Source organism: Lotus japonicus, chromosome 6 (assembly GCF_012489685.1).
Source record: "Lotus japonicus ecotype B-129 chromosome 6, LjGifu_v1.2".
Taxonomy (NCBI): Eukaryota; Viridiplantae; Streptophyta; class Magnoliopsida; order Fabales; family Fabaceae; genus Lotus; species Lotus japonicus.
In genome coordinates this window covers 31,247,057-31,259,819 of record NC_080046.1, presented here as the reverse complement: position 1 = coordinate 31,259,819, position 12,763 = coordinate 31,247,057, and the positions used below count along the sequence as shown (strand labels likewise).

Genomic DNA, 12,763 nt, shown 5'->3' with positions numbered 1-12,763 from the left:
GGCAACGGGTATCGGTTCTTGATCGTCGCCTTGTTCAGTTGTCGATAATCCACACACAATCTCGACCTTCCATCTTTCTTCTTAACTAAAAGCACTGGCGCTCCCCACGGTGAAACACTTGGTCGAATGAATCCTTTTGCCGAATGATCCTCCAACTGAGATGTCAACTCTACTAACTCCGCAGGTGCCATACGGTAAGGTGCAATCGAAATCGGTCCGGTTCCGGGTACAATGTCGATCACAAACTCTACATCGCGTACAGGCGGTAGTCCAGGTACATCTCCAGGAAAAACATCCGCAAAATCTCGAACCACCGGAATACCATGAATATCCGATTCCTTCTTCCCCTCCAGACTTAGCAATGAAAAGTACCTCTGAGTGCCCTCGCTCAACGATGCACTAATGTGGTTAATAGAAAGATACTCAAAAAGATCCGAGTCTGGGAACACCACTTTCTTTCGACTACAGTCCAAAAGACAATGGTAGTGGGATAACCAATCCATCCCGAGGATTACATCTAGGTTTTTAAGGGGTAAACATACTAGATTGGCATGAAAAGTTCTATCTCTATATACTACTAAACAGTGCATGCATGCGGCATTAGCAACTAGAGTCCTAGCAAGTGTAGTTACCATAAGATCAAAACTCAAAGTAGTAATAGGCAGATGCAGTCTTGATACGCAATCCTTAGAGACAAATGAATGAGTTGCACCAGAATCAAAGAGTACAGTTAGAAGATTACCGTCAATTTCACATTCTCCTCTGATCAACCCATCAGCTCCTTCAGCCTCTTCGCCGTCCATTGTATACGCTCTTCCCTTCGCCACCGGGCGCTTCCCACTAACAGCATTCACCGACGGCTCAACCTTTGGTGCCTTGTGTAGTTCTTTTGATTGGCTGCATTTTGCTCAAAACATGATGGGCAACCATATGTTCCAACATCTGGAGCAACATGGTGGAATTACATATGTTGCTTGTTCAGTTGTTAAAGTCAAGCTTGTTGTGAGGTTGCTAACTGTATGGTGATTCAGAAGTTTTTATCCTATGCTGTGCGTTTTATCTTCTGAAGGCGTGTTTGTTTTAATCTTGGCTGAAGTAACAAGATTAATATCGTATGGACCAAGTCTATCTCAAATTCTGTTTTACTTGGTTCTGTTATTTTATTCTGGTAAGATTTGATTCCATGAAGATTCTTTCCAGAAGTGTGTTAGTGGACTCTATGACGTTCAGCCCATTGAAGATCCAAGCCCCAAGTGAACGTCTATATAAAAGGAACTTGTAAACCCTAGCTGTGCACGGATTCAGAGATTCAGATATTGATTTTAGGGTTTTGTTTGTGAGTCCTCTTGTGAGTGTTGTACCAACTTAGTGCTTTAGTTCATCAAAGTACTGAGTTGAATTTGTTTAGTTGAGTTGTAATCTCATCAAACTGTTTTTGATAAACATGTCTTGATCACTGTGGCAGTGATTGTTAGGAGTTAGAGAAAGTTTTCTCATAGCTTAGAGGAGAAGGGCTAAGCTTGATTCACTTGTGTAATAGTGGTGAACATATAAGAGGCTCTATACTAAGGGGGAGTACTTAGGTATAGGAGGGACTTTTATGTGACCTGAGAACTATTATTTGATAGTGAATTGACTCCTGGATTGGTATCCTCCAGACGTAGGTGATGTTCACCGAACTGGGTTAACAACTCCTTGTGTTTTAACTGTTTGTTTATTATTGATACTCTGATTGTGTTTTGTTGTGCTACACATTGTTGCAACATTGTGTATCACATCTGTCCTAGGTGAATACGAATTTCAATTGGCATCAGAGCAGGCACCCTGTTCTGGTTGGGTGAGCTCCAGGGAAGACTGATTCGGTTCCAATGGACAACTCAAAGGAAGGTGGTTCTGTGAATAGACCACCTATTCTGGATGGCACCAACTACGACTACTGGAAGGCGCGTATGATTGCGTTTCTTAAATCAATTGACAGCAAGACCTGGAAGGCTATTGTCAAAGGTTGGAAACATCCGGTCAATATACCCAAGGAAGGGTCATCTGTTGGTGAATTGAAACCTGAGGATGAATGGAATAAAGAAGAGGATGAGGAAGCGTTGGGCAACTCTAAAGCGCTGAATGCTATATTCAATGGAGTGGATAAAAATATGTTCCGATTGATCAACACTTGCACTGTGGCAAAGGATGCTTGGGAGATTCTCAAGACTGCTCATGAGGGGACTTCCAGAGTTAGAATGTCGAGGCTTCAAATTCTAACAACTCAGTTTGAGAACTTAAAGATGAAGGAAGATGAGACCATTTCTGATTTTCATATGAGACTGCGTGATATGGTAAACTCCTCATTCGCTTTAGGGGAACAAATGTCAGAGGAGAAGCTTGTGAGAAAGATTCTCAGATCTCTTCCCAAGAAGTTCGACATGAAAGTAACTGCTATTGAAGAAGCTCAAGACATAAGCAGTATCAAGGTGGATGAGCTTATTGGATCTTTGATGACTTTTGAAATGACTCAGAATGATAGACCTGAGAAAAGAAATAAAAGCATTGCTCTTGTCTCAAGCACAGATTTAGATGATGATATGTCTGACAATGAAACTAATGAAAGCATATCTGAAGCCATTGCTTTTCTGGGAAGAAAATTCAACAAGGTTTTGAAGAGGCTGGATAAACGATCAAGGCCAAATGTGCAAGACAAACGGCCTGACAACTTCAAGAATCAGCAATTTCAAAGAAAAATGAAAGATGAAGACAAGGCAGGAAATGGCCGAGGAGTTCAATGTCATGAATGTGAGGGTTTTGGCCACATCAGGGCTGAATGTGCCACATACTTAAAGAAACAGAAGAAAGGAATGGTCACCACTTGGTCTGATGATGAATCTGATACTGAAGGTGAAGATGTAACAGCAAACAAAGTAACATCATTCATGGTTAGATGTGATTCAGATGATGGAGACAGTGACAAGGAAATCTCCGATGAGGAACTTGCTGAAGCCTATAAACTTCTCTACACTAAGTGGAAAGAAGCATGTATCTATGGTCAGCAACAAAAGAAGCAAGTCCTTGACCTTCAAGCTGAGAAGAAGAAGCTAACTGAAGAAGTTGCCTTATTGAACTCAAAAATAGAAGGAATGACCAAGTCCATTCGCATGATGAGCAAAAGCACTGATATTCTGGATGAAATTCTTGATGTGGGAAAAAGTGCAGGTGATAAGACTGGGATAGGATTTGATTATCGTGCTGTTAACAAGGCAAGTTAGAACATGACCAAGGAACATGTGCAGATTGGAAGGCAATCAAATGTTAAAATGTGGAACCACAGGCCCCAGCAATCGGTTACACATTCGTATGCTCAAGTCAGGAACTATCAAAATTCAACTTGGAGATGTCATTACTGTGGCAGATTTGGTCACATTAGACCATATTGCTTCAAGCTGTATGGATATCCTATGCTTCAAGGTGTATCACGAGAAGATGAAAAGAAAAGTCCAGACAAAAGAAAGTGGAAGCCTAGGGTTAATGTTACTGCTCTCATTGCTCACACCTCTCTGCGCGCATCATCAAAAGAAGACTGGTACTTTGATAGTGGGTGTTCCAGACACATGACAGGAGTAAAAAGTTATCTTGAGAAAGTGAAACCACATGCTAAGAGCTTTGTTACTTTTGGGGATGGAGCCAAAGGAAAGATCAGAGGAATTGGAAAATTGTCTGACACAGGATCTCCAAACCTTGATGATGTCTTGCTAGTTGAAGGGTTAACTGCAAACTTGATCAGCATAAGTCAACTTTGTGACCAAGGCTTGAAGGTGGTGTTCAAACAGTCTGGGTGTGTTGTCAAAAATAAGAACAAGGATGTGCTGATGAGAGGAGCTAGATCAAAGGACAACTGCTACATGTGGACCTCTGAAACAACATCTTTGTCTGCTCGATGTTTGATGTCTAAAGAAGATGAAGTTAGAATCTGGCACCAAAAGTTAGGTCATCTGAATCTTAAGAGTATGAAAAGGATTGTTGCTGAGGAAGTAGTTAGAGGGATACCAAAGTTGAACATCCAAGAAGGAAAGGTTTGTGGTGAATGTCAGATTGGGAAGCAGGTCAAAATGTCTCACCAGAAGTTACAACATCTGACTACATCAAAAGTGCTTGAACTACTGCACATGGATTTGATGGGGCCAATGCAAGTGGAAAGTCTGGGAGGAAAAAGGTACGTTTTTGTCTGTGTAGATGATTTTTCCAGGTTCACTTGGGTAGAATTTCTGAAGGAGAAGTCAGACACCTTTGAAGTGTTCAAAGAACTATGTCTCCAAGTGCAAAGGGAAAAAGGGAGTGGGATTGTCAAAATACGAAGTGATCATGGAAAAGAATTTGAAAATGGTCAATTCTCTGAGTTCTGCTCATCTGAAGGAATCAAACATGAATTCTCTGCTCCTATCACTCCTCAGCAAAATGGAGTGGTTGAAAGGGAGAACAGGACATTGCAAGAATCTGCTAGAGCTATGTTGCATGCAAAAAATCTACCATATCATTTTTGGGCTGAAGCTATCAACACTGCCTGCTACATTCACAATCGTGTCACTATTCGTCAAGGAGACACAGTCACTCAGTATGAACTATGGAAAGGAAAGAAACCTACAGTGAAGTATTTCCATGTTTTTGGGAGCAAGTGCTACATTCTGACTGACAGAGAACATAGGAGAAAACTGGATCCTAAAAGTGAAGTTGGAATATTTCTGGGATATTCTGGAAACAGCAGAGCTTACAGAGTTTATAATATCCGCACGAGAGTCATGATGGAATCCATTAATGTTGTTGTTGATGATACATCCAATGAGAGAACGGAACAAGCACATGATGAAGATGATCTACCGTATGAGTATACTAATGGGGAACCAGATGAGCCAGCAATTCAATTCCAAAATGAACAAGAAGACACTGTCTCTCAACTGCCTTTAGCTACCAAAGAACCCTCTATTAGAATTCAGAAGATACATCCAAAAGAAAATATCATTGGTGATCTGAATGATGGGGTCATTACAAGGTCAAGGGATCTAGTTTCTAATGCATGCTTCATATCAAAAATAGAACCAAAGAATGTCAAAGAAGCTCTGACTGATGAGTTCTGGATTCAATCCATGCAAGAGGAACTGGGACAGTTCAAGAGAAATGAAGTGTGGGAATTGGTTCCAAGACCTGATGATGCAAATGTTGTGGGAACTAAGTGGATATTCAGGAACAAGTCTGATGAGAGTGGTAATGTGACAAGGAACAAATCTCGTCTAGTTGCTCAGGGATACTCTCAAATAGAAGGGGTAGACTTTGATGAAACATTTGCTCCTGTTGCTCGTCTTGAATCTATCAGATTGTTGTTAGGAGTAGCATGTTTGCTAAAATTCAGACTATATCAAATGGACGTCAAGAGTGCATTCTTGAATGGTTACCTGGATGAAGAAGTCTATGTGGAACAACCTAAAGGGTTTGTAGATCCAAGTTTTCCAGATCATGTGTACAGATTGAAAAAGGCTCTGTATGGCTTAAAACAAGCACCTAGAGCCTGGTATGAAAGATTGACAGAGTTTCTGATCAACAATGGTTATGACAAAGGTGGCATTGACAAAACCTTGTTTGTTAAGAAAAATGGCAGTGAACTCATGGTAGCTCAAATTTATGTTGATGACATCGTGTTTGGTGGCATGTCGAACCATATGGTGGAACAATTTGTTGAACAAATGAAATCTGAGTTTGAAATGAGTCTTGTAGGCGAATTAACTTACTTTCTGGGACTTCAGGTAAAACAGATGGAAGATACCTTATTCATCACTCAAAGTAAGTATGCCAAGGGAATTGTTAAGAAGTTTGGTCTTGAGAATGCTGGCCATAAAAGAACTCCTGCTGCAACTCATATCAAGCTTACAAAGGATGGGAAAGGTACTGATGTGGATCCTAGTTTATATAGAAGCATGATTGGAAGTCTTTTGTATCTCACTGCCAGCAGACCAGATATTACTTTTGCAGTTGGAGTCTGTGCTAGGTATCAAGCAGAACCAAAGACTAGTCATCTCATTCAAGTGAAAAGGATCATTAAGTATATCAGTGGTACAAGTGATTATGGCATTTTGTACTCTCGCAACACTAATTCAGTGTTAACAGGTTACTGTGATGCGGATTAGGCTGGAAGTGCTGATGATAGGAAGAGCACATCAGGTGGATGTTTCTTTCTTGGAAGCAATCTAATTTCTTGGTTCAGTAAAAAGCAAAATTGTGTCTCTCTCTCTACGGCAGAAGCTGAATATATAGCTGCTGGAAGCAGTTGCACTCAGTTGATGTGGATGAAACAAATGTTAAAGGAGTATAATGTGCAACAAGATGTTATGACATTGTTTTGTGACAATCTAAGTGCTATCAACATATCCAAAAATCCAATTCAGCACAGCAGAACAAAACATATTGATATTCGTCATCATTTCATCAGGGAGTTGGTTGAAGATGGTACTGTTACTCTGGAACATGTCTCAACTGAGAAGCAGTTAGCAGATATTTTTACCAAAGCTTTGGGTGCCACACAGTTTGAAAAATTGAGGCAGTTATTGGGTATCTGTTTATTTGAGGAATTATAGCAATTAAAGGGATTTTTGTGTGCCAACGGCTATTTTGTTATTACTTCTGAGACACGCTTAATCAGGAATTTCCATTGTTTCTTGATAATCTCTCCTGCAACTTCCACTGTGCAACTTCCAATCTCTGAAACTCACTCCAAAACCGTCCATTCTTTTCTTGAAGACCCGTGTTTCCTTCTGTGTGTCTTCTTCACCATGAGTCAAGATTCTAGCAAGAAACTCACTCCTGAGATGAATGCTTACGGGGTAAAGGTAATGGGTCTGAAATCCAAAACCCCAAAATCTTCAAGGGTTTCCAAATCCTCTCCTCATACCAGTGAAATCGCAATTGCTCAAGGTATCTCTCAACCATCATCTGATCCGCACAAGAAGAAAGGGAAAGAGGCACGATCCAAGTCAGATGCGTCCAAAGCGAAGAGGAAGATGGTAACGAGAGGCTCTGAGGCTACTCAGAGAGTGAATTCCGAGGCTGAGATCAATCCAAGTACGGGTGACGATGTTGATGATTCTCGTATCACTGAAGTGTTGGAAACTCCTCTCAAGGAAGTTTTACATGCAAATGTAGATCCAATTGTTCCATCACCAAGCAACAACCAATCAAGCCACGGTGTTGATACTGATTGCAACAAGGATTCTGATCATCTTGAGGAAGAGGTAATGGTTCCCATCTCTACTCCCTCTGTTGATAAAACTATGCATGTCGAGGATGTTCAGGATGTTATTGAAAACTCAGAATCTGATGAGGTGTTGATCAACACCCTTGGTGCTTCTGCTTCTGTTGCTTCAAAAAGGCAAAAGATGACTGTTGTTCGTAAGTACTCTACGCGTTCCTCTGGCAAGAAGTTAGGTTTGGGTTTGAGTGAGAACAAGAAGAGCAAGAAGGTCATTATTCTTGATGATGATACTCCTGTTGTCCAGAATGTCAAGAGAAAGGTTCACAAAGATAATGCTGCTCCTGTTGTTGATGAGACTCCAACTGAGGAGTTGGATAAGTCAGATACTGGTTCTGCTGCTCGGAAGCGCAAGATTGGGAAACGAATTCCAGAAAATGTGCCTGCTGCTCCTTTGGATAACATTTCTTTTCACTCTGAAGAGAGTGTTGGTAAGTGGAAGTATGTTTATCAGCGCAGGATTGCTCAAGAGAGGGAATTGACTGGTGAGATTCTGCATTGTCAAGAAATTATGAAACTTCTTGAGGCTGCTGGGTTATTGAAAACTGTTACTGAGATAGGTGGCTGCTATGACAAGTTGGTGAGAGAATTTATTGTGAATGTGACTACAAATTGCACTGTTTCTGGGCATCCTGATTTCAGGAAAGTTTTTGTGCGTGGTAAGTGTGTCCATTTTTCACCTGAGATCATTAACCAGTATTTGGGAAGGAGCACTGTTGCCACAGGAAATGAAGAGCTGTCATTGAGTGCTATCACTAAAGAACTCACGGCTGGTCAGACTATGGTATGGCCTGCTAAAGGATTGCTGTCTTCTACTTATTTGAGTGTGAAGTATGCTATCTTGAATCGCATTGGTGCTGCAAATTGGGCTCCTACCACTCATAGCTCAGATGTTTCTTCAGGTTTGGCAAAATTAATTTATCTGGTTGAAACTCAAACTCAGTTTGATTTTGGTGAATATGTCTTTGCTCAAACTATGAAGCATGCTGAAACTTTTGCTGTCAGGCTTCCTATTGGTTTTCCTTGTTTAATTTGTGGGATTATTTTGAGTCAACATCCTCAAATTCTCCGTGATGATGAGGTTCCTAGCCAGAAAGCTAGTCTTCTCACTATTGATTCCAGGCTGCTAGCTGGTGCCCATGTTTCTGATGTTGCTGGTTTGGCTGAGATGACTCAGGGGGAGGGTACTTCCTCTCAGAAGACTCCTGAGACTCCAATTGCTGCGCTTATTGCTGTGTCTAAGATGCTTCAGGACACAATTAATAGTTGTACATTGAGGAAGAAGAATGTGGACACTCTCATTCTGCAGTTGACTAAAGGCAAGAGGCCTCTTGAAGACAATGCTGCTGCTCATGCTCAAGATGATGTTGGTACTTCTGATGATGATACTACTAGTGATTAGTGCCCTTGTTCCTTCATCTCTTCAATATGGTTGTACTATTTTGTTGACTTTTGTTGTTTCTCTGCACCCTTTGACAATTTCTGCTAATAAGGGGGAGAATGGTACTGTTGCTTGTTAGTACTGTTGCTTGAGTGTTTTTGTTCAGACTAAGTTTGATGTTGTTCAGTAGGGTGGTACGTTCATCATATGCTGTGTGCTGTTGTGTGCAAATGGATGAGTTTGTTGTTTTTAGCATTGTTTGGCTGTCTGACCATGTTTTAGCAAAAATTTGCCAAAGGGGGAGATTGTAGTTCTTTTGATTGGCTGCATTTTGCTCAAAACATGATGGGCAACCATATGTTCCAACATCTGGAGCAACATGGTGGAATTACATATGTTGCTTGTTCAGTTGTTAAAGTCAAGCTTGTTGTGAGGTTGCTAACTGTATGGTGATTCAGAAGTTTTTATCCTATGCTGTGCGTTTTATCTTCTGAAGGCGTGTTTGTTTTAATCTTGGCTGAAGTAACAAGATTAATATCGTATGGACCAAGTCTATCGCAAATTCTGTTTTACTTGGTTCTGTTATTTTATTCTGGTAAGATTTGATTCCATGAAGATTCTTTCCAGAAGTGTGTTAGTGGACTCTATGACGTTCAGCCCATTGAAGATCCAAGCCCCAAGTGAACGTCTATATAAAAGGAACTTGTAAACCCTAGCTGTGCACGGATTCAGAGATTCAGATATTGATTTTAGGGTTTTGTTTGTGAGTCCTCTTGTGAGTGTTGTACCAACTTAGTGCTTTAGTTCATCAAAGTACTGAGTTGAATTTGTTTAGTTGAGTTGTAATCTCATCAAACTGTTTTTGATAAACATGTCTTGATCACTGTGGCAGTGATTGTTAGGAGTTAGAGAAAGTTTTCTCATAGCTTAGAGGAGAAGGGCTAAGCTTGATTCACTTGTGTAATAGTGGTGAACATATAAGAGGCTCTATACTAAGGGGGAGTACTTAGGTATAGGAGGGACTTTTATGTGACCTGAGAACTATTATTTGATAGTGAATTGACTCCTGGATTGGTATCCTCCAGACGTAGGTGATGTTCACCGAACTGGGTTAACAACTCCTTGTGTTTTAACTGTTTGTTTATTATTGATACTCTGATTGTGTTTTGTTGTGCTACACATTGTTGCAACATTGTGTATCACATCTGTCCTAGGTGAATACGAATTTCACCTTGCAATCCATAGCCAGATGCCCAGATTTGTTGCAGTTGTACAGTTCCCCCACAACGGAAACAAGTCACCTCACGGTTTTGGGTACGGCTTCCCGACCCTCCAGAAGTAGCAGCAGCAGCCATCGGCTTGTAAGATCCCGGGGTAAACCCTCTCCCCGCAGGACGTTGATATGGCTTCCTCGCCTGGAACCTCCCCTTTCCTTGAACATTCTGTGGTGTAGACCTCACTGGTCCTCCTGTTCCAACCCTGTTATATCTTCGATTCTTCATCAATTCCACCTCAGTTGCCTTCTCAACCAATGCCTGGAACCTCGTGATCCCCAATGGTCTCACTGAGTCTTCAATATCAGGCCTCAATCCCCTCACAAATCTCTTGCACATGTAGGGTTCATCATATACATTTTCCGGGGAAAGTCTAAGAATTCCAACATATGGCTAAGTCTCAAACCCCACATTTGGACTTGCCTAGGGTTGTTCATCCAACCCGAAACACCAACTTTAATCAGTTCAGAGGTTCCCCACTCCGAAATCGCGTCAAAACGCACAAACCAACAATATCACAACATCACAAGTTATGGAAAAGCATCATAACATCAACTCATCATCATAATCAACATCAGATACAACATAAGTCGAATTTATCGACGCCTATCATGCAATCATAGCTAATATGTAAGTTGCCCTAACCTTGAGCTGATTCAGCCTCGTAATCAAAGTTTTCTTCAAGCAAATGCTCTGAATATTCCAAAGTTCCGTCAACTGAACCTCGGAGAAAAACAAAGCAGAATCCAAACAAAATCGATTAGTTCGATCACAAAACAACACATAAACGATAGATAAAGCATTAAAGCTTCAGAATACGACAATCGGGTACGAAAAGACAAGTTTTCGAAAACGAAAACTCCCCCCCCCTAAAGGAATAGCTCTCAGCCATTAAGGAAAAAGGGCTCCGGCTCTTTTTCTTCGATCAAATCTGTTTACAAGGTAGTTTTAGGGTAAAACTAAGGCAAAGAAACTGTCGGAACAATTTTCGGACAATCCGATCAAAATACGGCCGTTCAGGGGCATTTTGGTCCAAAATAAAAGCTCAAAACCTCAAAGTTATCAGTTCGGAAAACAAATTTGACAGCAATGATCCTAACGACATCCGTGACAACAAATCCTAAAGGCATGAAGTCAGATTACGTCTTTTCGACAATAAAGTTTTGAAATGTGAGACAAAAAGGGTTTTGAATCAGTTTTTCAGATCCTTGACAACTGGATCGCAATCGGCGATTACTGACAGAGAAATCAGAGAAAACGGACAGTTTTACAAAAAGCTCAAAACTGTGAGCACAGAAACGACTTCAGAAACGCAGTAGAAACAGTAATCAGAGGTAAGAATCATGCTAGTTACCTCAGTACCTCGAAGTAGGGACGAACTGCACGAAGATCGGTCAAGTTTTCGCGAAAATATTTCTCCCCCAAGCTCTCCTCAAACTCGCGGCCAACAAGGAAGGAAATGAAGAGATATTTGCTTTTTCGCCTATTTATAGGCAGGTGAAATCGCGGGAAAATGAAAATTTCGCGATTCCGATTTTTGAAGCACGTTCACCGAAGAATTCTAAGAGAGATTCTGGCGTCAGAAATCCAGAACTCAGAACAAATATCTATGATTTGGGAAAAACGATATCTAAAATCCCAAAAGAGGTGTAAGTTAATCTGTCCCGAAAAACTACTTTTTGCTGTGATGGTCAGACGACAAAACTTCCTTCTGAGGAAAGATTGGAAACGTCGAAACAAATCTGGCAACGCGGACGGAAACTTCGTTAGAAGTCCCGAATAGAAAAAGTCTTCATCCATCGCTCGAAACTAGGGTTTCGAAGCAAAGAAATTAGCGTCGGCGGACTTCCGAAAAGTAAATACTATCGTGCGCACAGTCCAGAGTTCCGAAATGAAACGCTGGTCGAAGAAAAAATAAAGAGAATCTTTAAATTTTCCAAGGATTCGAAATCTCACTTAAAACGTTGCTCTAAAGCGAAATTAGCCTATACTGGACACGCTCGCCAAAAGGCAGGTGTGCAGACTGTAACACCCCGATTTCGGTGGCGTCACTTTAGTAACCAAAAGTAAACTTAATTCGGAAAAAACGTGAATATTTTTTTTTCGATAATAACTAAGACAAGACTGAATTAAATAAAACCCAAAAGCGAAATCAACAGAACTAATATACAATATATATAACAGCCCCCGCTGTAAGTAACCACCTCGTCACGAGTAACCTCCAGTGACGGAAAGAAAAGTATAGCGCCCGAAGGCAATATGTACAAACCAAATATAAAGGTGAAGTGTCCGCAACACCATCCCTCAAAACTGAGAATAAGCTGGCCCATCGGCCTGAAACAAGACCTCCTAAGTCCAACCAACTCTCTGTGATTCCTGTAAAGAAACCACACAAAAAGCTATAGGTGGGAAACTACCCTGTCCCAAAAGACACAAATGATGTTCAGAGCTAAGACTCTACTCCTACACTATCCATCCTCCTCTCGCTACCGCGATGCGCTCCTGTTCCAGCATCTCAACTCTAGTTCCCCCCGAAGGGTGAACCATCATGATCTAGTCCGCCAAAGACATCTGACAAAGGGCGTTTGTCCGCCAAAGCACACACAGAAGACGCGAGGGTCAACTCCAAAGATTTACGTAAATAGTAGCACCAATAGATATAGATAAGAGAATAGCCACTTAGGCTTATAGCTAGGGATAACATCCTAGGGTTGCATATTCCATAATGAACTTAACAGCAATAATAACAATTAACATGTTCCAAATAGGATTAACAAATAACAATCACATTCGACAACTAAATTAGTATGCATGTTGCATGATATG

General features: G+C 41.0%; 1 protein-coding gene across 1 annotated transcript; it reads left to right on the top strand.

Moving 5' to 3' along the window:
• Nucleotides 1–6,806: 6,806 nt before the first annotated feature.
• LOC130725197 (uncharacterized) lies at nt 6,807–8,684 on the top strand. Its single transcript, XM_057576445.1, has one exon. It carries the CDS (start codon nt 6,807–6,809, stop codon nt 8,682–8,684), a length of 1,878 nt encoding a protein of 625 aa, XP_057432428.1.
• The last annotated feature ends 4,079 nt before the right edge of the window (nt 8,685–12,763 follow it).